Raw genomic sequence first — 27,283 nt, 5'->3', positions numbered from 1 at the left:
GGTGATGTCTCGGTTCAGACTTGAGAAGGCTGTGGTCACAGTAAGGATGAACACGGCGATCCTTGCCAGGTGACGGCTGTCACGTGCATGACGCTTTTTCTTTTTCTTTTTAGTGAAGTGTAGTTGATTTGTGAGACTAAATTAGTTTCAGGGTATGGTGCAGTGATTTACCATTTTTATAGGTTAGACTCCGCTTAAAGTTTTTACAAAAGAGCAGGTACAATTCCCTGTGCTGTACGATGTGGCTTGTCCTCGCAGCTCATCTGCTGACACAGAGTCGTTTGTGTTGTAGTCCCTCCCCCTTCCCTGCCCCTGCCGGTAACCTCTAGTTCGTTCTCTGTATCTGTGAGCTGTTTTTGTTTTGTTATATTCATTTGTTTTATTTGTTAGATTCCACATATGAGTGATAAATATGGTATTTGTCTTTCTCTGTCTGACTTACTTCACTTAGTATGATCATCTCTAGATCCATCCATGTTGCTGCAAATGGCATTATTTCATTCTTTTTTATGGCCGAGTAGTATTCCACTGTATAAATAGACCACATCTTCTTTATCCAGTCGTCTGTCAGTGGACATTTAGGTTGCTTCCATGTCTTGGCTGTTGTAAATAGTGCTGCTGTGAACATTGGGGTGCATGTATCTTTCCAAATAAATGTTTCTGTTTTCTTTGGATACATACCCAGGAGTGGAATTGCCGGATCATATGGGAGTTCTATTTTTAGCTTTTGAGGAAACTCTGTACTGTTTTCTGCACCAGCGGCTGCACCAGCTTGCACCCCCCAAGCCGTGCAGGAGGGCTCCCTCGCCTCCACGCCCTCGCCGGCGTTTGTCATTTGTGTTCTTTTTGGTGGTCGCAATTCTGACAGGTGTGAGGTGGTACTTCGCTGCACTTTTGATTTGCGTTTCTCTGTTGATTAGTGATTACACGCGCGGTTTCTAATTCTCACGACTGCATGAGGTAGGCGTTCACATCCCCCTTTCCAAGAGGGGAAACCGAGGCTGTGGATTTCCAGGATGTTTCCACCACCTCACCGGGAGCTGGCGGGGCTGCAGGTTGAGCCCGGTCTGTCGGACCCCAAGGCCGGCACAGAGCGGGGTGTGGCCTGTCCGGAGCAAGAGGATGGGTTTGCTTTCAGGGAGCCCCAGATGGTGAGCTGGCTGGCACAGAGGCCCCCGGCTGGGAAGGGAAGCGGCTCCCTGGCCGCCCGGTGTCAGGCGTGGGACTGATGTCTCTGTCAGAAGGCACCGGTCCCCAGGCAGCCAGGATGCTGGCCGCTCTGCGGCCCCGGCTCGGTTCCTTCAGCCTGCTCGGGCCTCTTGACAGGGAGTGACAGCTGCGATTCAGCTCCTGCACCAGCGGCAGCAGAAACGCGGGTGAAACAAGGAGGAAAAGGCTGTAATTACCTCTTAATGTGTTGCCACATTCCTCTGCTGTCAGAATGGTTTTGTTCTCTGATTTATTTTGATCTGGTGGAAAATTAGCTGCTGTGGTGCTTTCGGAACATAGCCGTGGTCCTGCTAGCCAGCCGTCATCAGCAGTGCGAGCCCAGCAAACCCGATTTTTCTCTGCCCTCCCCAGTTGATATCAGTTTCTGTGTGCTGGGGGCAGGGGACAGGGCGCCTGGGCACCTAACCCTAACCCTGTCTTCGTGCCTGGCTCCTCCCCAGGACCCGAGGCGGCGGTGTCTAGCAGGCCATGCCCTCCTGGAAGGTTCATGCCCCACGACTGTCCCATGGACCGACAGCCCGGACGCTCCCGCCCCAGCTTCCCCCATCCCCCCACCCTCTCCTGCACCCCACCGGCAGCACCCTACCTGCTCCATCCCAGCTCCAAGCCCCTGCATCCCAGTTCCCACCCTTGACCTGCCACTTCCGTCTGTTTTCAGGCGCCTGCGCCCACTCACGGGGCTCTTATCCACGAAACGAGAGAACCCTGCCTGATGTCCCTCTGCCCGCAGAACCACCAGCCCTCCGCACTGCCCATGGGAAGCTGGCCATCTCAGTCCCTCTGCCCAGCGGCCCTTCTCTCCGGTCAGGCCGGGAGGGGAAAGGAGCCACCGTGTTGCCATGGAAGCTTGGGTGGGGGAGAGGGAGCCGGCACTGCAGACGCTGAGACGGTGGGGGAGCCGGCCCCTTGGACAGTGAGGTGCTCAGACCCTCCCTGTGCTGGGCTCACGGGCAGGCCCTCTCAGGAGAGAGTTGCCATCATGGACACTCCAGAAATAAGCGCATGGAGCCAGAAGGGATCTCTGAGGTCCTTGAGCCCAGCGACTTCCTCATTCAGCGAGAAAGCTGAGGCCCTGGGCCATGGGAGGCAGGGTCTGAGCAGACGCAGCTGGTGGGTAGTAGGTCTGGGACGGGAGCCCGGGTCTGTGTTGTTTTCCTTCCAAAAGGGGGGCTGGCTGGTGCGTGATGGGAGCAGAGGTTGCCCGTGTGCCGGGACACCTGGCTGCCTCCAGGCCTCCGGCAAGGCCGCCGCCCGTCCTCGCCACACTGCACCGCCCGGGCTGGACCCCAGAAGCTCTGTCCCTGCAGGGAAGTGTCTGCTCGTGGCTTGGGCCCGTTCTGCAGGGGGGCTGCTCTCCTAGCCCTGCACTTCGACGGCTCTTCACGTGCTTCAGACGCTGGTTCTTCACCAGACACGCGCTTTGCAAATGCCCTGTCCTGCTCCGCGGCTTGTCTCCGCTCTCACTGAGTCAGAAGTCAGCCTCCGCCTGCGCGTGGGCCTGTTTCTGGTGCCCTCTCCTGTCCTGTGGGCCCGCTGGTCTGTCTGCACACCGAGAGCACGCCGTTTTGGTCGCTGCAGCTCGACACTGTCTTGCAATCAGGGGTGGCAGCCGCCCCTGCAGCTCTGTTCTTCTTTCATCAGAGTTGTTCGGGCCGTCCCAGGTCTTCTGCGTTTCTGCGTGAATTTTAGAATCAGCTTGCCAGCTTCCACCAAGAACGGTCTCAGCTTCGTGTATTTTGAAGCTCTGTAAAAGGTGCATAAAATCAACCGTACTTCATTTAAAACCTTTTTTAAAGCTGCGTGGACGTTAGTGGGGCCATGAGCTCTGGAAGGACCGGTCCCCGTCGTTAGGAAAAGCCTCCTTTTTTCCCGGTGCTTGTTTTCGTGCTGAGCTCTGCTCGGCCTGCCGTTGACACGGCTGCTCCGGCTCCTCTGGACCCGTGTCGGTGTTGTGTCTCCTCCAGCTTTCCACCTTTGACCCGCGTGTGTCTTTATGTTTAAGACGGTCTTCTTGTAAGCAGCAGGTAGCTGGGTCTTGCTCTCAAGCCCAGCCTGACGGGCCCCGGCTTCTGGTCGGGGTGAGGACGTCGTGCGCGTCGAAGGCGATCGTGGACGTGTGGTCGGGCTTGAGTCGGTCATCTCGCCCCTGCTTCCTGTTAATCCGTATGTTCGTTGTTTCTTCTTTTCCTGCCTCCTTTTGGGAAAATAATACTCATTTTTAAGAGCTTTTTTCTTTGTTGCGGGGGAGGTAATTAGGTTTGTTTGTTTGTTTTTTAACAGAGGGACTGGGGATGGAACCCAGGACCTCGTGCACGCCAAGCGCGTGCTCCACGCTGCGCTGCACCCTCCCCCGACTCTGGCAGCTTTGCTGTTTCCTCTCTCTCACGGGCTTTGAGCGATTGGCTATGGGATGCCTTGGTGTGAAAGCTTCTTTCCATATTTCTCATGCTTACTATTCATTGAGCTTCTTGAACTGTGGGTTTGTATTTTAAACATTAAATCTGGTGAAGTTTTAGCTGTTCACCCTGTACGTTTCTGTGTCTCCGCGCTCCCTGCTCCTGTGGGGACTCTGTTGTTTGTTAAATTATTTGAAGTTCTCCTTGCACTTCACGTTTCATTTCATTTTTAAAATCTGTCTTTCATTTTGGGTCGTTTCTATTACTAGGTCTTCAAGTTTACTCTTTTTTTTTTTTTTTTTTGCCACATAAAATCTGACGTTAATTCTACCCAGTGTGTTTTTTAAATCACACGTTGTAGTTTTCATCTCTGTGACTCCTGGGGTCTTTTAAACGTCTTTCATGTCTTTGCTAAACTTTCTGGCCACATGCAGGACAGTTGTGATGGCAGCAGCAACGTCCCTGCCGCTAACTCTGACGCGCCTGCAGCTCTGACGCGCCTGTAGCTCTGACGTGTCTGTAGCTCTGACGCGCCTGTAGCTCCGGGTCGGTCTGGACTGACTCTCCCCCTCGCTGTGGGTTGCATTTTCCTGCTTTCGTGTCTTGGCTGCCAGGATTGCAGATTTTATCTTGGGTCATTTTGACTTCTTACAAGCTCAACTCATTCAAAATGGTCGGAAGACGTTCCTGAGCTCTGCTCGGGACTCAGCTCAGCTCCGGGAGGCGGCAGGCCTTTCCGTCCTGCGTGTGCGCTGCCAGCGCTCTGACCCCGAGCGGCGGGGCCTTTTTGCCTCTAGAACGCGTTGGGTGGAGCCAGTGCGGCCCTTAGTCTGGGGACAAGGCCCCCTGCGACCGAGGCAGACCCTTCGCGTCCGCTGCCAGTGCGCGGTGAGGCACGAGCTCCTCGAGCCTGGTTCCTGGGAGACGTCGTTCTGTGAGCGCTGGGCCCCGCTCCCTTTAACCCTCCTGGTGGCTCGTGGCAGAAGGGCCCTCAGGTGACCCTCAGTGACGCCTGCCTCTGCTTGGTCATGCCTTGTGTAGCCCCCTCCCCTCGAGTGTGAGCAGGACCTGGGGCTTGTGTCTAACCAGTGACACATGACAGAGTAACGGGATGTGACCGGGCTGTGTCACATGGGAGGGTGATGGGTCGCCAGTGCGTGTTCGGGCTGCACGCGTCTCCTCTGCACCAGCTGGAGCTCGAAGGCGCCCTGGGGGCCGGGGAAGCAGGCGGCCCCCCGGGGGGTCCTGGCTGGCCCGGCAGCCTCCGGAGCCCAGGCTGCGGGCTGGACGAGTCCTGCCTCCAGTCAGAACGGGCCCGGAGCAGGTGCTTCTCCAGGTGGTGCTCCGCCCAGGCCGACACCTCACGTGCAGCCCGTGAGAGCAGACGGGGCCCAGCCACGCCGGGCCTGGGCTCCTGACCCGCGGACGCCGTCCGGGAGTGCGCGTGGGCTGTTTTAACCACTGAGTTTGTGCTGCTTTGTTTCCCAGGAACCGCAGACCAACATGCCCTCCCTCGGCCTCAGGTGGCTCCCTCACACACGTGCGCCCCTCGCCCCGGGGCCCCTCTGCCGGGCCCTGGTGTCCTGGGACTCTCGGCCCCGGCTCCTCAGGCTCTCATGGCTCCACCCGGGTGCCCTTGGGTGCATGGTGGCCTGAGACCTCGGACAAGACAGCAGGTGGGCAGTGCTGGAGCCCACGGGCTGGGACCCCCCGTCTCAGGGCTCGAAAACTGTTATTTCACCCATTTTTTCCCTATGATGCTTTCGGTTTGGGTTGTTAACGGCAAGGGGCTAAGTCTGGTCCCCGTTAACCCATCTTGGCCAGAAGCAGAAGTCTCCGGTCCCAGGAACTTTGTCAAATTCGTGTAATCATATAACCACAATCACCATCAAGACGAAAGTGTTCCCTCGTGCCCAGAAGCATCCTCTGCAGTTGCTCCTCCCTCCCTGCTCCTGGTAACCGCCGCTCCGGTTTCCACCCCCATAGCTTTGCTTTTTCCAGAATATGATATAAATGATCGCTCAGTACGTAGCCTTTTGAGTCCGGCTTCTTTCAGTGCAGCACGACGCTGCCACTGGGCATCCGTGTGACTTCACGGACCCCATCCCTTCATACTCCTGAGAAGCGCCCTGTGTGGACGCACTGCCGTCCTTTCAGTGAATTGGGAGTAATCAGTCCACAGACCCACAGACCCACAGACGTCAGGGGGGAAGCTCAGAGCCGAGGTCTTTCTGCTTCCCTTCCTTCTTCCCTTCCCCCCTTCTCGCCCACCCCCTCCTCCCTCCCACCCACCCCTCTCCTCCCTCCTGCCCACCCCTCTCTTCCCTCCCTTCCTCCCGCCTTCCTTTCGAAGAACATAGGTAGCTTAACGTAATCATTTGACGATTGTTATTTGAAAACCAACCCAGAGCTCTGCAGCCTGTCCTCCGCTGGCTGAGACGTCACCGTCTAAGCAGACCACTCCTGAGATTGTGGAGGGAGGAGACCCAAGGTGGCGCTTCTGGAACGGCTGGACTTTGCATGGCATCGCTCTTTGGAGGTTGGGTTGGGATGCGTCCAGTTTCTCCTGCCTCCTCCTCCTCCTCCTTTCCCGCCCCCAAAGGAAGGACCATCCTGTGAGCCAAAAGGTACCAGCTGGCCTGGATGCGCCCTGCCTTGCAGAGCTCAGTGGCTGGATTTCGTCCCCAACAAGAAAGCTCAGGGATCCTGTGTGCGGAGCGAGGCGGGACGGGCACCGCAGAGGAAACAGTGTCCAGTAAACACCTGGGGGGACTCAGGTGCCCATGGAGGCCCTGGGGCAGCGACTTCAGGAGGAGGTCACCACGACTGCTGCTCCCCATGGCTGCGCAGGTGCTCAGGAGGACGAGAAACACGTGTGCGGCGTGCCTGTGCGCAGTGTCAGCCGGCCGTGTCCCCCGAGGAGCGGTCAGGAGCAGGGGACCTGCAGCCCGGCCAGGGCGCGTCTCCAGGGAGGTGCAGCTTCTGGGTGTGGCCACCTCCTCGGAGACCCTTTCTCGTGCTCGGCCTTAGAGCACGTGTTAATTAGCAATGTTTTCAGCTTCCAGTAACAGGACACTTAGGAAGTCTGGTCCAGCAGCTCAGGGTGCCACTGAGGACCCAGACTCTTTGTCACTTTTGCATCCTCTTCCCCAGCCTGCTTGTGCTCACTCACTTTTTCATTCTTGTGGATGGCTGATGCCGACCCTGGCATCATACTCACATTCAAGGCAGGGGGACGAGGCAGGCATGGTGGCAGCAACTCTGTCCCTTTAAGAGGAAAGAGACTTTCCCAGCAGCCCCTAGGATAACACTTCCTGAATTTAATATGCCAAAGTGTCACTGAGGATCTTAAGACAGATCTGAGTACTGTAGGTCTGGGGTGGAGCCTGGAATTCTGCATTTGGACCGAGCTCCCAGGGTGTGTCCGTGCATCTGGAAACTGTTGAGTGGCCAGGATTCGGTCAGCTGGTTACAGCTGCACGGGAGGCAGACGAGGTGGCTTCCTGGTGGGAGGGGACGGAGGAGAAGAGGGGCGGCGAGGGTCTGCGTAGCAAACTGTCAGCTAAGGCTCTGCTGGAAATGCAGGCGGGGGGACTTCGGGTGTCACAAGGTTGACCTGGGACGGTGAGAGCGATCACCTCCGCAGGCCTGCACACAACGTCCGTGGCTGCCCACGGGGACGGTCCGTGTGCGTGCGGGGCTGAGTGCGCCCGCTGGAGCGGGTCCCTCCGGCACGCCACAGGCAGCCAGCAGCGTCACCAGGGCACCTCTCACTAGTGTCCCTCCAGCTTCGTGCGGGCTCAGCTTGCCCCCTGAACCGGCGGGGGGTCCTGTTAAAGTGCGGTTTCTGATTCAGTTCCTCAGGAGGGGGGCCCAGGAGGCTGCCTTCCCCCAGATCCTCTTCCTTTTAGTTGACCTCTTTCTTACTCAGCTGTAGTTGGTTTACAGCATTCTGTTAGTTTCAGGGGCACAGCTTCAGATTCTTTCCTGAAGAAGCAGAGCTCTTACGATAAACTGCAGGTTGTCGCAGGGCCCCGAGCACGGCTCCCTGAGCTGTGCAGTCGGACCTTGTCTGTCTGTTTTGTTTATTGTTGTTTGTGTCTGTTCCTCCCACGCTCCTAACTTACCCGCCCTCCCCACTTCCCCTTTGGTGACCACACGGGTGTTTTCTATGCCTGTGAGTCTCCTTCCATTTCGTAAACGTTTGTTTGTATCATATTTTAGATTCCACAAGTGAGTGGTGTCATGTGAGATTTTTCTTTCTCTCTCTGACCTACTTCACTTAGTGTGATCATCTCTAGGCCCATCCCCGTTGCTGTAAATGGCGTTGTTTCGTTCTGTTTCATGGCTGAGTAGTGTTCCACTGCATAAATACACCACAGCTTCTTTATCCGGTCATCTGCCGATGGACACTTAGGTTTTTTCCATGTCTTGGCTGCTCTAAATGGTGCTGCCGTGAACATCAGGATGTGCGTAACTTTTCGAATTAGTTTCCTCCATTACGTGCCCAGGAGTGGGACTGCTGGGTCACAGGGTGGCTCTGGTTCAGTGTTCAGGGAGCCCCCCGCACTGCTTTCCACGGTGGCTGCCCCAGTTTACACTCCCACCAGCAGTGCAGGCAGGCCCCCTTTGCTGCTGCTTAAACAAGCTTCCAGGTGGCCCCACTTGAAGGAGAGGGTTCAGGACACGCAGAGTCAAGGCCATCTTCCTGACTCACCAGCGGTCACTTGACGGCCCAGGCGGGCAGGCAGCAGGTCAGGACACGGGCAGATCCTGGTTACAGGCCCGGGGAGGGGTCTGGGCATGGTCTCCGGTGCGCGGACAGCAGGCCTCACCACAGGCTCCCCATCCCGCCGGCCAGAAACAAAAGTGAGCAGCGAACCCGGGTGAGAGGGAGACCAGCCAAGCAGACCTTTCAACAGCCCTTAACTCTCTTGGCTGCAGCTACGGAGCAGGCCCCCATTGCCCGCCTCGCCCTGCCCTCAGCCCCGGGCCCGCCAGGCCGCAGCACGAGGGGCCAGGCCCCGCACGGAGTCGGGCCAGGCGGGAGGAGCCTACTCTCAGGGACCAGTCTGTGCTGGGGGGCGGGGAGCTGAGTTCTTCAGAGCAGGGCTGGGAATTTTTTTTTAAGTAGCGGGAACCAAGTTACTGGAATTTCTTCTGAATATAAAGCCAAACAAAAAGTTTCTTGAGGTTTCAGTTACACAAGAGGCGGCTGCCAAGACGGAATGCATAAGAGCTCCGGAAAGGGGGTGCCGGGGCGAGGGGACAGCTGCCACGGGATAGCTCCCCGCCACGCACGGCGCCCACTCCTGCGCCCTCAGCTTTTTAGGGGAAGAACTGCCTGTACCCGTCTTCCTCCCGGGATCAAAAGGGAAAAAAAAACGGCGCAGGGTTGGGGAGGGATTTGTGAAAGCGTGTGTCCCCCGTAGGACACGTCCACATGTAAGTGATTATCGCATCCGTGATTTACCGTAACTCGGGCCTCGGTCTCCGTGGGGTCTTGCTTTGTTCGGGTTCCGACTGATGGGCCCCCGGACCAGACGGATGTCCTGGCCCCGGGCCACTCTGTCCATCACCCTTGCTCCCTGTGAGGCTGCAGCCAACGCCTGCTACCCCAGGGGCCAGGATGAGTAACTTCGGCTGGTGATATTCCAACTTCGTTTTTCTCAGTGCCTCCAGGCCCCTCCCCACCACCTTCCTGGGAGTCACCCGGCGGCCTGGCCCGGGGGTTCCCTCTCCTTCCTCTGCCGCCCTCCCTGCGGTGAGAGAGGCCTGGGCAGGACGGCCTGCGGGTGGAGCTGGGGCCACTGAGGGCAGGCAGCAGCGTCTCAGACCGTGTCCCCGCCCTAGAAACGCCGCGTTTACCTAACAGGAGCTCCCTGCCTCGGACCAAGGGGTTGGAAGGCTCACAAGAGCCGACAGAACCCGGGGCTCTGACCTCTGCGTCCAGCGTCGTCAGACCGATAGTTCCAAGTGGGCGCTGGTGACAGCGTTTACACCACGGAAATCGGCAGATGCTGCAAACCAGGGCTCCTGTGTCGCGCTCCCCAAAGAGCACGTGGTCAGACTGGCTCAGGAAGGTGTGGCCGAGACGGGGGGACCCCGTTCCTTCCCCAGCCTGTGCTGGCCCCTTGAGCAGCTCTTGGAGCCCAGGAGCCCAGTTCTCTGGAACCCTCTCCGGATTCGTCCTGACCCCAGGGAGTTGACCCAGCTCTTCTACAGAGGACTCTGCTCTGCAGCGGAGCTGGCGTCACTCCAGGCGAAGCTGCAGCGAGATTACTTCCGCGCTCCGAGCCCCCTCCGTGCCCTTCCACTGCTCCCCGTTACCCAGACCCTGCCTTTGTCTGGCGTTTTTCCTGCTCTTTGTTCACAGCCTGCTGCCATCGTGCTTGTGCGGAGAGAGATTGCGGCCTGCCTGCCCAGGGCCTGTTCTGCGGGCACGGAGGGGGCTTTTATCAGGGATCAAAGTCAAAAGCCCAAGGAGAACCGCGCAGATGGTGGCGTTCCCTGCTGCCCACCGGAGGTGGGCAAGCACTTTCTAAAGTGCGCAGCCAGCTATTCAGGCTTGGTGACGCTTTCATTCATCGCCTTTTAGGGTTGGAAGTCCCCTTCGAGGTCCTCAGTCCAGCTGTCATTTCACAGGTGAGGGAGGTGAGGCCCAGAGAGGCTGCCGAGGGCTCCAGCGAGAGTTAGGCTCTCCTGGCCCCTTTGCGCCTTTTCCCGCCTGGCGCGTGGGACCCGGGGGAGCCGCTGGAGGCACTAAAATGGGCGGAGTTACCACTGCTGAGTGCCTGCCATTCGCACCCGGCCATTTCTGTCTTTACCTGTCCTTTTTCTTTGCAAAGAACCTTGAACCTGACTTTCCACTTAGAGCTAATGTCAAAACTCACTGGGAACAGGTTTGGTTGTTCACGTGACAAGGAATCAGGAAACCAGAACTTGCCCTCCCGGGATCTTCTTTAGTAAAGGAACTCGGGGAAAGCTAGGGGGCTGGAATTCCTAGGATGCAGTCTCTGGGGTGGAGCAGGCAAAGGAGAGTGTGCCCCAGCGGTGCCGGCTCTCTGGGGCCAGTGTCTGCCGCACGCGTCCCCGGGATCGGCCGTCGGCTCCAGGGAAGGACTTGGCGGGAAGGGGCCTGGTGACCCGGGCCCGGCGGCTCTGCTGCAGCCTGGCCTCGGGGCTCCTCTGGCCGGTGGATGAGCAGGCCGTGGGGTTCCTTCAGCGGCTCCCGTGGAGCGGACATGGGTGATGAGCGGGGCGCTGTGGTCACAGCAGTGTGGACAGTGCAGTCCCTGCCCCGATGGCCCGCTGGCTGCTGGGGGCGAGCGGAGAAGTGATAATGGTGCAGCTTGGGCCCAGGACGCTCTTCCCCGGGGGGCGGGGTTGGAGGCGGGGAATCCCTCTCACAACGTTGCTTTTATCGCCGAGTGGCGCTCTCCCAGGACAAGGGACTTCTTCCCTGTCCCAGGAAGCGTCTCGGGTGCTGATGTTGTGAGGGGTCACTGGTATCAGCCCCCGTGGACTCTTAAGCAGATTTTTATTCTAGTTTTTGAGAGAGAAAACCCAGAGTCCGCAGGTGGGGGCTCGTGTAAGAAGCGAGGATGTTGTGGGCCTGGGCTGGCCAGCTGGCCTCGAGCACCCCTGGGTGGTGGGTGTCCCGGGGCCCAGAGGTGCCTGCCCCCAGTGGCAGAGGGTCTGTGGGCCACACGGGGTGGACACGAGCGGCTCCTTGGGGAGGCGGGGTCAGCTGGATCAGGGCCCTGAAGTGTCCTTCTGCGCCTGCGCGGTCTGGACGTGACCTTGTCCTGTGGTTCTGCGTGGAGGAGCCTTTGGGTGTGGCCGTGTGCGTCTTTAATAATTCTCTTCTGCGGCCGCACGTCAGACTCTCCTGGAGGACCTGTGGAAACACCGACCCCCGGGCCACCCCGAGGTTCGGTGGCTGTGGGACGGGCTGCGGTTGGGCATTTCAGACAAGCCCCCAGGTGCTGCTGGTCTGGGACCACCTTCGGCGGGAGAGCCACGGTGTGGATGACCCAGCACAGCTCCGCCTCTGCTGGCAACCAGTGTCAGGGCCCCGCGGGCTGCCCGGCTGACTCTGCGGTGCGGCCCCGGCTGCGGGCTGCTTCACGTCCTGGGACTGCTCCATGACTGGTCAGCCCGCGCCAGGCTCCACGCTGAGGTGAGGGCCCCCGAGGGCCGCTGACCCCCCTGGGCTGTCAGAGGGAGCGCGGCCCCACCCAGGACACGGTGGCTGTCCTTGTCCTTCGGGGAAGTGAGGCGGGCCTCGTCCCCCGCCGGCCCCTCGAGCGAGAGCGGGCAGGGAACCGCGGGTGGCCCTGCCTCTGCCCCAGCCTCCTTCCCTCTCCAGCCAGCTTCTCCCGCAGGTTCGGTCATTTCTTTCCGCTTTCATGATGACGCTCTGCTTACCTCGCTCTGGAGGTTTGAGGCTCCTGTGCAGCTCTGTCCCCAGGCAGTTCAGGAACCAGTCACTCGGCTGGCCCTGGCGGCCCGGAAGCCCGGGAACCTGGCCGGCTGCTCTGGGGCAGGCTGGTTGCACCCAGCTCCGTCCCCGTCACACGTGTCTGCAGCTCTGTCCTCCTCGGGCCAGCCCGTCCTTGCCGGGCTGTGGTCCCCGACGGGCTGTGTTCACCGAGGCCTCAGGGTGGGCTTTCTGCCCCGTTTGGGTGCTGGGCTGAGCGCCCGCCCTCTGTTCTGTGTGCTGTGTCCTGGGTGGGCCTGAGCCCCCTGGCCTGGCCTGCGGGGCCACTCACTGCCCCGCTACGGTTCTGGGGTGCCGCCTCCCGGGCAGGGCCGTCGCTGCCAGCAGCCGAAGGCAGCACCCGTGTGCAGTGTGACCCGCGACCTGAGGACGACGACGTAACGTCGAGTCGAATTTCATCCCAAGTCTGTTCTGCTACTCAGCCCGCCCCCGAGGACGCGGAGCGCCACACTCCGGCTGCCAGGCAGGTGCAAAGGGCTCCTTCCTGCAAAGCAGACGGAGGGGAAGGACTGGGGCCTCACCGAAATCAGATGCCTTTGATTAAATATGCGCCAAGTGCCTCCCAGCTGGGGGCTGTGCCTCGGGTGGTGAGTGGAGCGGCAGGAGCCAGGGCCTCGGAGGAGGGTGGACTCCTCTCAGGCCGTGCTCGGGGTGCAGCGGTGTTGGGTGGCAGGTGGGCTCTGGAGTGGAGGAAGTGGGTGTCAGGAGAGCCCAGGGGTGTGGCTGTCAGGCACTGGGCCCAACGGCACCCTGTTTCCTGGAGCTCGGGGGGAAGGGCCAGGGGAGGGAATCCACCATCTGCAGAGGCCGCCCCCACCCCACCCAGGACACAGGCCCTGTTAGAGCACTTTCCTGTGGAAATCTCCAGAAAAATGGAGAAGAGGCGCAGAGTCCACAAGATGTGTGCTGGCTGCGCGGGCTCTGGTGTGTTCAGGTGTCAGCTCTGCACGGTGGAAGGTCATTCAGGCCATGGCGCTGACTGTCCGCAGGGAGCCGGGGCGGGGGTGCCGCAGGGGCAGAGAGACGGCGGCCCCGGAGATCCCTGTCCCGCCCGAGGGCTCGGACGTAAGCAGGACGTCACGGTACACGTGTCGGGGCCGCGCGGGCACCGCTCCGAGGGGCTCGTGTGTGCGAACCCGACAGCCAGGTCTGAAGTCTCTTTTGAGGGTCCTCGGTGATCAAACCCAGATACTCTATTGCTGTTTTTTCCCTTGGTTACAAAAGAGCGGCCTCCTTGCTTTGCTGCTTCCACACTCACACCTGCTCAGCTGCTGAGACGAGGTTTGTGTCAAGCCCCACAGAGCCCGGGTGCTGCGTTCTGAGGCTCACCTGGCCCACGCCTCCCACTTGGAGCGTGGGGATGCTGGAGCCAGAGAAGTTAGGGACGTTGTCCACAGCGATGCCGCTGGCCAGCAATAAAGCCTGGAGGGCGGCCTGCCCTCCCGACTCCTGACTCAGTTCCGCTCTGACTTGCCTCACTGTCACCTCTGCAAAGGTGAAGCCGCCACCGGGGCTGCTCTGGGGCTCTGACGCCAGCTGCTCTCACTCGGAAGAGGCGGCGTTTCAGCTGGAGCCGCGGAGCTGCCGTCTGCGGGTGGGTCAGTGTGGACAGGTGGGGCGTCAGCGTCAGCAGGGGGCTTCTGGTGGCTCCTGACCTCTCGGGGTTGGGCACCAGGAGGGGATGACGCTGAGACGCTGCCCTCGGCCCTGCCCCCGCCCTGGCTCATCGAGGCAAAGGCACGTCCCCGAGAGGGTGGTGCCGGCCCCCCAGGGCGGCAGCCCCGTGAGAGAGGGGCTGGAGGGTGTGCGTCGGAGGAGGAGAAGGCGCTGGTGGAGCAGGAGGACGCGCCCTCTGGGGGGAAGGAAACGCTCCGTGTCCAGGAACTTCCTTTCCCAGCTGTAGCTCTGGGCACGGAGGCCAGAGGCAGGGCGGGAGGGCTGTAGGGAGCCACGCTTCACTGTACCTTCCACGGCAGGTGACCGGAGGAGCTCGGCCGGGGCTTCATCATGGGCCGCTCTGGGGGCCGCTGCACCCGGGACCCCTCCTGCGGGCCCAGGGCTAGCCTGCTCTGTGCGGTGGAGGGTGACAGGTGACCTGTGTGCACGGAGGGAGTCAACTTTGTCTGGAGAAGACGTGCATTTCACGGGATTGACTGTGGGGGAGGGGGGGCATTCTGGGGCTGAAGTTTCCTGCGTCATCGGTGCTGGTACAGGTGTTTGGGGCCCGGGGACACACCAGCACCTCATCTCATCCTTGGCTTTCTCAGACGGGTCGTCGGAGTCACTAGCCTGCTGGGGAGAGGTACTGGTGGTCTTCAGCCTGGGTTTTGGAGTTCTGAGCCAGGATTTAAACCCTCAGTTCTACCAGCTGCTGACCACGTGGGCAGGTCACTTACACGCGCCGGTCCTGGGTCCTCTGCAGCGTGGGGTGGTAACGCGCACGGCCTAGGCTCATCGCAGGGGCCGACAGTGTCTAACACGCCTAGCAGTGCGTCTGGCTCGCAGGAAGCCCTTGAATGTAACCTTCATTAAAGTGAAACCATAAGAGGTCCTTCCTCCGAAGCTAAAAAAAAAAGTTACTGGAAATGGAGCAGACTCTTGCTGAGGGGCTCAAAATCCAGAAACCCCAGCCGAAGCGATCAAAGTGGAACCCGGGCGGGCGTCTGTCTGAGGGCTCTGCTCACCCACCCACGGCCCGGCCCGGAGCCGGGGGCGGAGGGCCCCCTGCACCGCCTCGCGGAGTCCCTGCAAACGACCGGCTCTCTCCCTGGATCTGGCTCCTTGGAGACCAGGACACCGGGGGAGGGCAGGACAGGAAGGGAGGGCGGCCAGCAGTTTTGCACTGTTTTGCTTGCTTCCAGTTGGGGTGTTTGTAAATAAGAGTCTGGAGATTCCGTTTGGCCTTGTGTTCGGCATAAACACAGTTCTATTAAAACTTGTCACAGCCCCATCCTGCCGCGGAGAAGGCAGGCTTTGGCAGTGACAGAGCTGGAGGCGACTCGGAGAGGCGGCCTCTGGAACGGTTGCTCTGGGCAGCACAGCCCGGTCCCCGAAGAGTCCCTGTCCGTCCCTTCCGGGAAGCAAGAGGAGAAGTGGCCACCAGCGCACTGAGGCCGGTCTGCCTGCCGTCAGCGTCACCGCTGCTTGCTGTGCGGGGCGGCGGCGGGCCCGCAGGGAGACCTCCTCCAGATGCCCTCGGTGAGACAGAGGGAGGGGTCCCGCTCGGGCAGCCCTGCACACCTTGCTCTGAGGTCGGCCTGGAAAGCGTTTCTCCAGCCGCGAAGACAAGGAAGGGCTGTCTCCCTTCTCGCTGCTCAGCGGGTTGAGTGAACGGCCTGGGTCCGGGAGGCGTGAGCCTCACTGTCAGTAAGCCCTGCAGGAGGGCGTCTCTGGGCTGGGACGTAAGGGGTGGCACTGTTGGCACCCAGAGTGCCAGGCCTCCTGCTGGCTCCTGGGCAGGACTGACCTCATCCTCAGAAGACGATGGATCGGGAGTGAGACCGGCTGGTGCTGGGTCAGTGGAGGGCAGGGGTCCCAGGAGACGGGCCCACCCTCTTCTGGGACGTCAGAGAAGGGAGACGTGGTCAGATGTGGTCAGACTTCGAGATGCTGTCTGGGATGATGGGTCACGGCGTACGTTTCTGTGTCCTCCCCCGTGTGGAGATCGCTGCTGCAGGTGCTCTGAGCTCTTTGGAGCACGGCGAGGTCGGGGACCCCTCTCGCCCCTGGGTGCCCCCAGCCCACGTCACATGGCCCAGGGTCAAGAGCACTGTTTCAGGAACCTCCAAGCTCTTCCCAGTGGCGTGACCTCAACCATGTTGTGAACCTCCCTGCACCTCACGTATCCAGTCACTAAATGGGCCACCTTTATCCACTGGGGGTGATGGTGCCAAGGCAGGCCGGCTGGAGGGAGGGGCCTGGAGGCTGTGGGATGTGTGGAGGAGGGGACGGGCCAGGGCGGGAACAGCACACCTGGACAAAGCTGCCTTCTCTGCCTGGCCCGGGGGGGCCCTGGCCTCAGCCAGATCTCTGCCCCAAACGGCCGACCGGGGGACGGGCCACGGGGACGTGTGATGGGCTCTGGGGCCCTCCCGCCCCCTCCCGCCCCCTCCCGCCCCCTCCCGCCCCCTCCCGCCTTACGAGTTCTCCAGTCTTATAAAAACGCTTTTAATGATCAGACTTTATGCCTTATGTCAGGAGTGCTGCAGCTTGATCCCCTTCCTGGGGGGTCACAAAGATGAGCATTTTCGAGGTTCAGAGACGTCTGGAAGTAAAGCGCCTCTCGATCCCCGAACCTGTGAACTTCTGGGACACTCACGTCCCCGGCTGATCAGCTTTGGGAAAAGCAGACAGGAAGGTCCTGCCAGGCAGGGCCCAAGGGAGCCATAGAGATGCCGCCTGCCCTTTGTTCTTCCACGGGAGCCGCACGAGGCCCGCGTGCACAGGGCTCCCCAGCCTGGCCACGGCAGAGGTGGAGCCCAGGCCCTGCTCCTGGCTCGGCCCCCCTTGGGTGCCGACCAGCCAGAAGGAAGGGTGAGAGGGGACCGGGCAGGGCTTGCGACTGAATGAGCTGTCAGTGTGGTCCGAGGCTGTTTTGAAGACTTTTAAGGGTCAGTAATTCTACAGGAGTGTAATCCAACCGATTTATTAGGAAAAAATTTGTAAACTTTTGGGTCACTTACAAGGAGCCGTGTGTGGGTTTCTGGAAAGGACACTGCTTTTGAGGCTGGATGGTTTTCGTGACCAGCAAGTGTTGTCTGGCCACCTCTGCTACTTGGTGAGCCCTGCTCAGCGGATTCCTACCCGCGGCCTCCGAGGCCTCTGGCCGGGGGCCTCTCCCACGACTGGGAAGTGAGCACGGAGGGGCCCGGCCTGCGTCTGGGTGGGGGAGGCAGAGGCCACGTCCACCTCCCGCAGGGGCAGGACGGGCCTGCAGGAGGTTGCCCGTTCCGGGAAGCCCGAGGGCGTCTCTGCTCTGCTGGGCGGGGCTCCCTGGTCTGTGGCCAGTCCCCCGATGGTCCCCAGCGAGCTGAGCAGGGGTGCAGGCGAGGAGGGTCACTCACCTTCCTGCACATGTGTGCCCCTTTTTTGGGGAGGTGTTCAGCCCATCGGCTGTTCACCAGAAAGTGCACAGACCTATTTTTAGTGCTTTGAACATGTTGACTCTTACATAAGACCCACTCAGTGTGTAAACCGCTCAGTAAACACTCCCTCGTGAGGAGAACGTGTTTGGTCTGCTTTGCGCCTGCCCTTGGCATCCCGATTCAGGCCCGGGAGCCGGCTTGCGGTCTTCAGCCGAGCGCTCCAGCTGGACCCGTGGCCCCTCCACGGGGAGGGGTCACCCGGAGCCTCGTGGACGCAGAACCCACGTCACAGAGCGAGATGCAAGAGGCCGCGCCCGCCGGAGCCGGGGGGCCACGTGCGGGACGTGGCTGGGCCCCTTCCTTCCCCTGACCCCGCCCGCCCCACCTAGGCCCGACGGCAGGCCGCGGGGGCTGCAGTGTGAGTGAGGGCCCTGCTCCCACCCACCAGTGTCCGACAGACCGAGAACCTGAGTCTTCAACACAGACATGCCCCTCCCCTCTGGAGGCCAGAAGCCCGAGGTCAGGGTGTCAGTGGGTTGGCTTCTCGAGGCCTCTCCTCGGCGTTAGACGCCATCTCCCCCGTGCCCAGACTTCCTCGTCTCGTGAGGACACCCGTCAGACTGGGTGAGGCTCCCCGAGTGACCTCATTTCAACTTCGCTTCCCTGTGAAGCCTCACCTGAAACACAGACCCGAGGGTGCAGGGGGTTTGGACTCCATCCTGTGAGGTCTGGGGCGCCCGCTCAGCAGTGACAGAGGCCGTCGGTGGGTGCGTCTGAGTGGCCGGGCCGCGTGCGGCTGTGCAGAGGGCCAGCCTTTGTCAGGTCCCATTGCAGCCCGGGGGCCCACGAGTGTGTGGACGGCCGCTGGGGACGGGGAGCCATCCTTGGGCTGACCCTGCCGCCTCCCCGGCGGGGGGTGTCCTTCCCCAGAAGAGCCCTGGCGTGGTCCGGGTAGGAGGCTCAGCCTCCCCCACCTGCCGGGAGCGGGCGGGGAGGAGGTGGCGTCTGTCACTGGTGCTGTCAGAGCTCTGGGAGTTCGGGCGAGGACAGACGGGGTGTCTGCAGGGCCTGACTCTGGGACGGGGCGTGTCAGAGGGCGCGTTCTGGCGAGGTACCGTCAGTCCAGATCGTGTGCATACGTGCGTGTGTGTACATGTGTACGCGTGTGTGTGCATGTGTGTCTCTGTTCCGGGGGAAGGCGCCTGGCTTCTCTGATCACATGAAATCACCTGGTGACAGGCTGTCCCTGAGCTGTCACTGCCCCTGCCCTGAGCAGGGCCACGAAGCTGGAAGAGTGAGTGCGCGTCCACCCCCAGAACGGTGGGGAGGCAGATTGTCACAGGCCCCCAGGCGTGTCCAGACCTGGGGACAAGCCCTCTCTGCAAGGCACAGGTGCCCTTTGCCTCCAAACACTGAGCTGGTGAGGTTCGCAGGCGTCAACAATGGGGTCTAGGAGAGGAGGCATGGGGCAGGCGGACCATGTGTGGTGGGAAGGCGTCCAGGGGCTTTCAACTTGGAGAGTTTTAACCCTGAACACGACGTCACGTTCTTGCCGGGCTGAACGTGGCTCTGAGGAGCTGATGGCAGCTGCTGCGTGTGTTTTTGGGCGACACTGTTCGGCCTGGGCGTCAGCCTCTCCCTGGCCGCTCAGGACCGCCTTGGGGCCCCTGGAGTCTCCTCACAGTTAGCTCACAGGGCGGAGGTGCAGGGCCTGGAGCTGGGGCTCTCAGGTGTTCCTGCGCGGCACAGCTAGGCCAGGCACGTTCTCACACCCATGGAGCCGTCAGTCTGGACGCATGAGGACCCTCCTGGGAACAGGCTCTGGACAGCGGTCCTCTCTGCGTGGCTGACCCTGGGATACCCCGGCCCAGATTCTCCACACGCTGGGGGTATCCATCCCTGTGGCTTAAACCCACGCATGTAACTAGCTGGCCGTCCGTCCTCTCCAAAGACCAGCACAAGCGCCCGAGGTCGCGGACCCTGAAAAGCCGGGACAGGAAGAGAGGCCCCCAGAGCCCAGAGGTGATGCTGGGGGTGGAGGGGGCTTGCGTGGAGGGGAGACCCCTGAGACCCCTGGAGTCCCCAGGGAGGACAGCCCGGGGTGGAGGCCAGGAATCTGCATTTTTAACCAGCACGCCCCCTCCCCACCGTGTGGTTTTGATGCAGTCATCTCGGACGCCACTGGTGAGATGCTGACGCACGCAGTAATGAACCAAAACTGCTTAATTACAGGAACCGTCCCAACGCCCACACGCTGGGCAGGGAAGCGAGGAACTCGGGTCACAACCGCCCGTGTGGGTGAGCGGGGCTGCGTGGGGCGCGTGTGACCGGCGATGTCCCCTTGCTGGTCTGAAAGCCCTTTTAGGTCCACTGTGCCGGTGGCGTTGTGAGCACCCCGCCTGGTGACCTGCACAGATGTGCCCCTGCCTTCTGGCGACTCATAGTCCGGGGAGGAGGGGACACCTGCACATCTCACTGCTGGGTCCCAGAGCCACGGGGCGGCCACGTCCAGCTGCAGGTCCGCAGGACCACAGGGCCCACTTCCCCTCCCTCCTGTCCCCACAGCCGGGAGCGTGGCCACACCGGCCCCCTCCCTCCGGGCCAGAGAGACGAGACTAGAATTCCAGAAGTGTCTCCAACAAAGCCGGCTCGGTTTTGGACGGGCGGGGGTGGAGTGACACTGACAGATGACAGGGCTTATGTGAGTGTTGATTTGTTTAGAGAAACACAGAAAGCCCCACAGCATGACTGACTCCTTGGGAAATTTGACTTCCAAAGGAGCAAACGGAAAGCAGTTTTCCTAACCCCGCCCTCCCGTCTTAGGTCTGAGGAGGGAGACAGTGACTGGAAGTGGGCAGCCCTGCCCGCAGGCCAGATGGCCAAGGAAATCTCCGCAGGGCAGGCAGGGCCTGCTACCCCCGGCCCTTTCTGTCCCTGGGTTCCGGCCCTCGTGCTTGAGGGGCCGTGCGTTCTGCATACTTCCTGCTACCAGCTCGTGGTGTCCTGTCAGGGACAGCGTCAGGAGAGCCAGCCGTGGCCCCCAGACGCCCTCCTTCATGCAGAGGGGTTTTCTGGGAGCCCTGGAAGGGGCGCAGTGGGAGGAGGACACGAGCAGGAGGAGGAGGACCCCGGTTTTGACAAAGCCAGGCCGGCGTCTGCAACAGCATGGAATAATTTCTAGAAACGTGATCCTGGTCGTGGGGCCGCATCCGCCTCCCCCCCCCCCCAGCTCCCCGGCTCCTGTCCCAGGCTTCCTCTCTGCAGGGGGTGCCGCTCCCCCTCCGCTCAGAGCGCATAGGACGTCACCCGGCTCCGGAGCCCGCCCGGGCCTTCTCTTAGGCCAGCAGCTTGGGGGGAAGCCAGTGCCACCTCATCTGTCTCCCAAAGCACAGCGAACCTTCCCAAACAGCAGACTCTGTCTCTTTTAGCAAATGGCTTCCAGATGCTGGAGGCACGGCAGTGGAATTTTATTGCCCCCAAACTGTGGTTCTGGGCCACATACTTCTGACCTGAAGGTAATTTGGAATGTAAACATTGCAAGGCGTGTTACTGGAATTAATTAAAGCCACCCTCGACTCTCCAAGGCCTGCAAGCCTGCAGTGAACTGTTTACACTGAGCCAGCGGATTGTGTCCTTGAACCCTTGAAGATTACTGTCCTCTGTTCCCTTCGGGAAAAGGTGGAACCAGACCCAGGCTGCCCCATTTCCCCAGGGGGGGTGGTCAGCCCCGGAGGGAGAAGAGGCCTCGCACGACGTCGCCTCTGCCCCAGCAAACAGAAGCCAGCTGCGCATGGGCAGCAGAGCCGGGCGTCCTGTGTCCACCTGGGACCCCCGACCCGGAGCCCACGACAGGCGTGACCTCCCACCTGGTGTGTCAGCGTCAGACGCTGGCTCCATGAGGAGCTCAAGGGTGCGCCCGCCGGGGTTGGGGGGCAGCCGTGTCCACGGCGGGCCTGCAGGGGAAGCCGCGCCATCTAGTCCGTGGCTGATCAAACTAGGATCAGCTTTGGGGAAGAATTTTTCAACTTCGTGATGACACCAAAAAGTAGGATGAACGTTCTGGAGACGAATCGTGGTGACGGTCACGTGACAACGTGAGTGCACCTAAGGCTGCTGACTCTTCACTTAAAAATGGTTAGAATGGTAACCTTTATGTCTGTGAGTGTTTTACCCCCGACTGAAAAGCAGGATGCCCAGGCTGCAAGGGCTCTTTGGGACCGTGTGAGCCCTGCGAGTCCTCGGCTGGTCCTCACCCACGACGTGACGCAGGCATCCGGGCGGCTCCACCCAGGCCGGCGTGTGTCTGGCGCGTGTGGGGAGCACCAGGGAGCCCTCCCCCCCGACCTCGTCTTCAGAGCCGGGACGCCTGGCGGGGAGCATATGTGCCTGCTTTGGTTGTCACTGGGGCCATTGGAAGGGGCTCTGGCGGTCACCTGGCTGCCCACTGCTGCAGGAGGAAAGAGACTTCGCCTTCCACGTGGGGGCGGGGCAGGTGTGCGGGGCGGGCTGCCCACCAGCTCTCCTTCGTCCAACTCTAATTGTTGGAAATTCCTCCTGATATTAAGGGGAGAACCCCTGTGCCCTGTGCTCTGACCCCATTCCGGCCTCTCCAGCCACACAGAGTAAAGGGCCCGCTCCTCTTGCCATCGCTCTGAGATTTTGGAAGCGATGTTTCTGTTCCTGCCTGAACCTCCTCCGAGCCGCCTCACTCCCCTCAGCCGCTCTGCATGGGACAGGACCGTCCCGTCCTGGGCGTCCTCCTGGGCTCACAGTGCTGCTTCCGAGCGACACCCAGAAGTTTGGTCTGGTCAGACAGGGCACCGGGATCTTACTGTCCACTCTGTTCTGTGTCCGACGACGTAGCCCAGTGTCACGTTTTGACCGTCCTGTCATGTTCTTGCCTTAAAAAGGCTTACGGTCACCAAAATCCTGCAGGTGTTTAGAGCAAGTGCTCCCCAGTCTTGGAGTTGGGTGACTCCGTCTACCTAAGCCCAGAAACGTGCCCTCAGCCATGCTGTAAATCATTATGTGGAACCAGCCCCCTGACACAGCCCGATTCGCCCACCAGCTCCCTGGCCCAGCTCTGGCCGCCTCGGTGCCACCGCCCCATCGTGCTCCCCGCATCCCCCCCCTCCGGAGCTGCAGTGGCCGCGCCATCCACCCACCATCCGGTTGAGGCCTGGCAAGGGTGTGAGAGGGGAGGAAACCTACTTACCAAGCAACGAGCATGTGCTGGGCATTATTCCGCATGTGGACACGGCTGATGAGCAAGTGAATGAATGAATGAATGAATGACTGACTCTCTGTAAGACAAGCAGACAGGCCTTTGCTGCTTCCACAGAACAGAGCCCCGAGACCGTGCTTAGACTGTCAAGTTAGGGATTCGTGGCTTTGGGCCGAAGTCTCAGTGTCCCCTGACCCTGGGTGCCCATTCCCATCAACAGAAAGATCGGGTCACAGCTCTTTGCACACAGACTCACTTGGCCTCCGGGAGCCGGTGCCCTGGGCCACTGCTCTCTCTGAGCCGCGCCCGGTCCCCCACACGAGGCCCCCGCAGCCTGCCGCGGGGACTCCGACACACACTTCCGAGCTGGGGGTGGCCACGCGGCGTGACCTGGAGTGGGCGGTCCCGGTGTTTCAGGCCCCGCAAGCCGGCATGTGGCCGTGTCCACCAACCTCAGCCCACCCAGCCAGCAGCCTGGTCTGGGCCCCAGGGTTTCGGTCTGGTTTCCTCAAGGGGCCCCAGTGATGTACGTCCTGTGACCTGGGGCTCTGCGCCCACAGGCCTGGAGCCTCCCACCTGTCAGAAGTCCCTGGGAATTAAAAACACCCGTAGAACAAGCAGCTGCAGTGCATCCTGTCGGGAGCCACCTCCTTCCCTGGAGCCAGCCTCCAGGGCAGCTTCCTGTGGGTCACCCACTCTGGGCTGAGCTTTCTCCGTGTGGGCAGCCTGTCCCGCAGCACAATGCCCCACGCTGGCTCCCCCCCCCCGTCCCCTGAGAGCAGGCCCCACGGTCCTTCCGTCCCCGAGATGTGTGTCCGTGCTCACGGCACGCGGGAGGGGGGTCCCGGGTCAGAGACCGGCTGCGTCACGGGCATGGGGCCTCCTGCCTCTGGGCGCGTCCTCCGGCGCCAGGGTCTTGCCCGCAGCCCAGAGTGAGGACACCTGCTCACCCTCCTGCCAGGGCATCGTGGGGTCGAAGGAGGCCGTGCAGGTGAAAACCGCCATCAGTCCTAGAGCACGGATCCAGAGTGAAGTGAGCTGTAGCAACTTCAACCCCAGAAGAGAGCACGGTGGTGCTGCAGGTGCCTTTCCCCAGAAAAGCACAGCTGAAACGAAATCAAGGCTGGTCTGGTCCCGGGGCCATTCACGTGCAAAGAGTGTGCGAGCAGTGGAAAGAGCTGTAGGCTTTTGACACGGAGAGACCTCAGAAGCCTCGAAAGGAAGCATGAGGCCATTCCAGAAAGCCCCAAGCATCCTCTCTGTTTCTCTCTGACAATTCGCCCAACTATTTTAAGCCACATTGGTTCTCAAGGGAGAAACCACCGTCAAAGCTGGGAGGGAGAAGTTCCATTTCCCCGCCGCTGCTGTGAAAAGTCCCCCGTGCCAATTTAAAGGTCTAGAATTTCCTAATAAAACAACCAGACGTGTCGGGCGTCGTCACCCCGGCCCCGCCCACCTGTCTTTCTGTCTGTGGTGTCCGTCCACACGGACCACGGATTTCCAGACGACGCAGGGTGCCCTTAGTAAACCGGAGGCCGTCTGAATGTGCACGGCTACGCCCATTTGATTTTTGCACTGCAGATGGGGCAGGAGTGTTTCAAGGAGCCGTGTTTGTCCCTGTCGTGTTCTGGGGCCCAGATACGTGATTCCTATTTTAGCAGCTCTGTGATATTGCGACTCTGGGATTTCAACCCCTTGTGAGTCGGAGGGCCTGGCTGCCTGGGGATGCGTGACTCAGACGGGCAGGAGTGGCCTGGTCACCAGGAGGTGGGGCTTACGGGGCGCTCTTGTGCTGAGTGAAAAACGGGAATGAAAGCATCATGTTTAGCTGGAAACCTGCTGCCCTCCGAAGGTGCTCATCCCACACCCGGGGGGAGTCGGGCTGGTCCCTGGGCCCCTCCCTCCCACCGTGCGCGGTCCTGGCCACATCGGCCTCGGAGCTAACAGCACGGCCTCCCCCGCCACAGGCAGACGTTGGGGGAGGAAGGAGCGGGCGGAGGGCAGGTAGAGGTTCCAGGGAGATTTTTCCCCGTTAAGAGGGAAAAACTGGAAAGAAAATTTCCTCTGAAAGACAGGAAGCGTGGTCTGTTCTCGATCAGACCAGAAGTGCCGTGGAATTCACTTATCCTCCACCAGCCACCCGTCCGTCCATCCACCTGTCTATCCGTCTGATGACGCGAGCTCCCAGTATACACGGCACACTGAGGGCCCTTTGCTGGACACGGGTGGAGGGCACAGGGGAAGGTGGTCCCGCCGCGAGGTCCCTTCCACAGCGGAGGTCGCGATTCCTGCCGTCGGAGCCGTGGTGCTAGACCGGTCTCCGGCGAGGTCTGCTCGTGGGGCACGTCCCGGGGTGAACAAGCCCAGAGGAAGCCCTTGGTTCCGGCCACGGGAGCACCCTTCCTTCCCGCTTTCCCAGACCCCGCCCTCCTGGCGCCAAGTGCCCGCGGGCCTCTGGGTGTGGGCCCGAGGGTCCCAGGGATGGGAGGCCCCGGCCCCACCGAGCGAGGGTGCTTCTCCTGGACGCTGGGACGGTTGTGCGCTGTTTGGATTTCCCAGTGTTCCGTGAAAGCGCCTGAATCTCTTGCCCAAATAACAACGTCCTGCTCGGAGCTTGGTGAAGCGTCTGGAGCACAGTGTCCAGCTGAGCAGAGCTAAGCTGCGACAAACGCTCTGGGCCTTTGATCGTCATGGCCAACACTCGCGCAGGGCTCTGCGGCGCCACGGGCTCCTCCCGGGCAGGGCCACGTGCGGTGCTCCCACAGAAAACGCTGCGGAGGCCGGTGGGGCCCTCTGGCCCCTCTGAAAGCCTCCGTGGCCGCGCCCTCCTCTCACCCATCTGCTCCGGGCCTCGGACTCAGCCTCTGCCCTGCCCCACCGGCTGCCGCCCCGTCCATCTTTTCCAGACTCTCCTGCGTGGGCCGTTCGCTGCTTCATCACTCCCCCAGGATGCAGGCCAGCTCTCAGGACTGGACTCCCCTCTGGGCACGGCCTGGTCCTCCCCCCGCCCCTCCCCGCCCGCCACCCGCTGCAGCCTCTGCGGACAGGCTGACCTTCCCCAGGCGCTCACCAGGCCGGACCAGGCTTGGCCGCAGGTCAGGTGGGAGAGCAGCAGCTCTGTTGTTTTTTCTGCTGCAGCCTCGTCTGTGTCTGTCAAGGGGCTCGTTAACCAGCGGTGACCCTTCTGAGTCAGTAGGTCAGAGAACCTGAGCGAAGTGGGCATCGCCACAGGGTCAGGAGCAGATGCGGCCGCAGGATGGGGGGCGAGGGGCTGCCTGAAACGGGTGTCAAGGGGGAGCGGGGCGTCTGTTCAAGGCCGGGGGCCCTGAGCCATCAGCAGGACCCCCTGTGTTGCACAGGAAGTCCTGGAGCCCAAGTTCCTTCAAAGCAGAGACACCCCTAAACTAGAGGCATCCTCATCTCAAACCAGAGACGCCCCCACCCCACATGGGCCACGGCTGCCCTCCAGTCAGTCTGCTGTGACCACAAACGGTCTGTGAGTCCCTGGAAGCTGGGTGAGGCCGGAGGGACGAGGAAGTGGAGCTGGAGTGGCTCTGGGGCAGAGCGGCCGGAGCGGGTGGAGGGGCTGGAGGGCAGTGAGTGGTGTGATGTCGGGGGGCAGGAGGCTGGACGCCAAGGGGGCCCTGGAGGTGGAAGGGGGCGTCCAGGGCCACAGAAGTGAGAGGGCCCCTCCTCCACACGCCTTCCTCCACCGGATCCTCCCCTTCCCCCAGCACCCCCAGACGAGCTCTCAGCCGACCGCCCAGCTGGGTTTAACTCGTCTCATGGTGAGTTACAATGTGTTTTATAGGGAAAATGCTGTCCTCTGTTTTCCAGGTTTCAGTAATAGCCTTTGTTTTGACTTCAGGAATAATTTGTAAATTATAATTACGCAAGTTATGCGTCATAATAGTAGAAAAGTTAAAGGACTGATTTAAAAAGTAGAAAAAACTCCTTCCGAATCCCAGACCTGGGACCCCAGGGTCTTTGACGTGTTGTCCTTCCAGCTTCAACCAAGCAAGTGCAGAAACATGACTTTACAGGAAGGACCCTGCTCCCCACCGCGCTACGTACCCTGGTTCTCCCTGCGCCGCACACCGTGGCCGTCCTGTGGCCTTGAGCATGAGCCCGCAGCATCATTTCAATGCTCCCCTAGCTTGAGTTACGTGGAGGTTCCGTGGTGCGCGCAGTCAGTTCCCCATCTGGGGTTCGCCGATGCTGACCTCACCGCCGTCCCGGCACGCCTTCGTCGTGCGTGTCGCGGTACCGGGCGTGTGCAACACAGAGCTTTGTTCTGTGCACGTCTGCGTCCGCGCATGCTTCTCCCCGTGATGAATTCCAGGTGGGATTCATGGGTAAAGGTGACGCTTCTTGTATACGTTGCCAAGGGACTTTCACGAAAACGTGTCCAAATCTAGGTTCTCAGCAGCAGAGGTAAGAGCTCCTGGCTCCTCAGACGGATGCCAGTGGGCCAAGCATTGCCTTTACTAACCCGAAAGGAAACGACAAACACAAGATGCCTCTGGGAAAGGTTTTCTGAACCAACCCTCACTCTTTGAAAGTGCAACCCAGCAGCCACTCGTGAAGCCTCTAACAGGACAGGGCGGGACCCAGCCGGGGCCCTTGCTTCCACCTGTCAGACAGGGAAATTCTGGGGCAACAGAGGAAACTGGATGGTTGTAGAAACGCAGTGAGATGGGGTAGGTCTGATCCATGTCTGAGATGTCCTTGAAAGCACAGATCGTAGGAAACGTTCAGCAGTTTAATTCACGCTGCGGGGCCCTTGTTTCCGGACCTACTTGGGACTTTAATGACGCGTCAGCAGGAAGGGGTGTGAAGGGGGGTG

The 27,283-nt window shown here is 60.9% G+C and overlaps 1 protein-coding gene across 19 annotated transcripts in view; it reads left to right on the top strand.

Moving 5' to 3' along the window:
• Window positions 1-27,283, top strand: part of CACNA1C (calcium voltage-gated channel subunit alpha1 C) — a 435,155-nt gene that overhangs the window by 202,414 nt on the left and 205,458 nt on the right. The window contains exon 1 of one of the 19 annotated variants that reach the window (XM_074357572.1): window positions 15,304-15,327. The exons of the other annotated variants lie outside the window; for them this stretch is intronic. Within the exon in view, the coding sequence (XP_074213673.1) occupies window positions 15,319-15,327 (9 nt within the window). The 5' untranslated portion in view covers window positions 15,304-15,318. Of the gene's footprint in view, window positions 1-15,303; window positions 15,328-27,283 lie in introns of those variants that run through there. 19 annotated transcript variants of the gene reach the window in all.

This window comes from Camelus bactrianus, chromosome 34 (genome assembly GCF_048773025.1).
Source record: "Camelus bactrianus isolate YW-2024 breed Bactrian camel chromosome 34, ASM4877302v1, whole genome shotgun sequence".
NCBI lineage: Eukaryota > Metazoa > Chordata > Mammalia > Artiodactyla > Camelidae > Camelus > Camelus bactrianus.
This window is presented reverse-complemented; position numbering and strand designations above follow the sequence as displayed.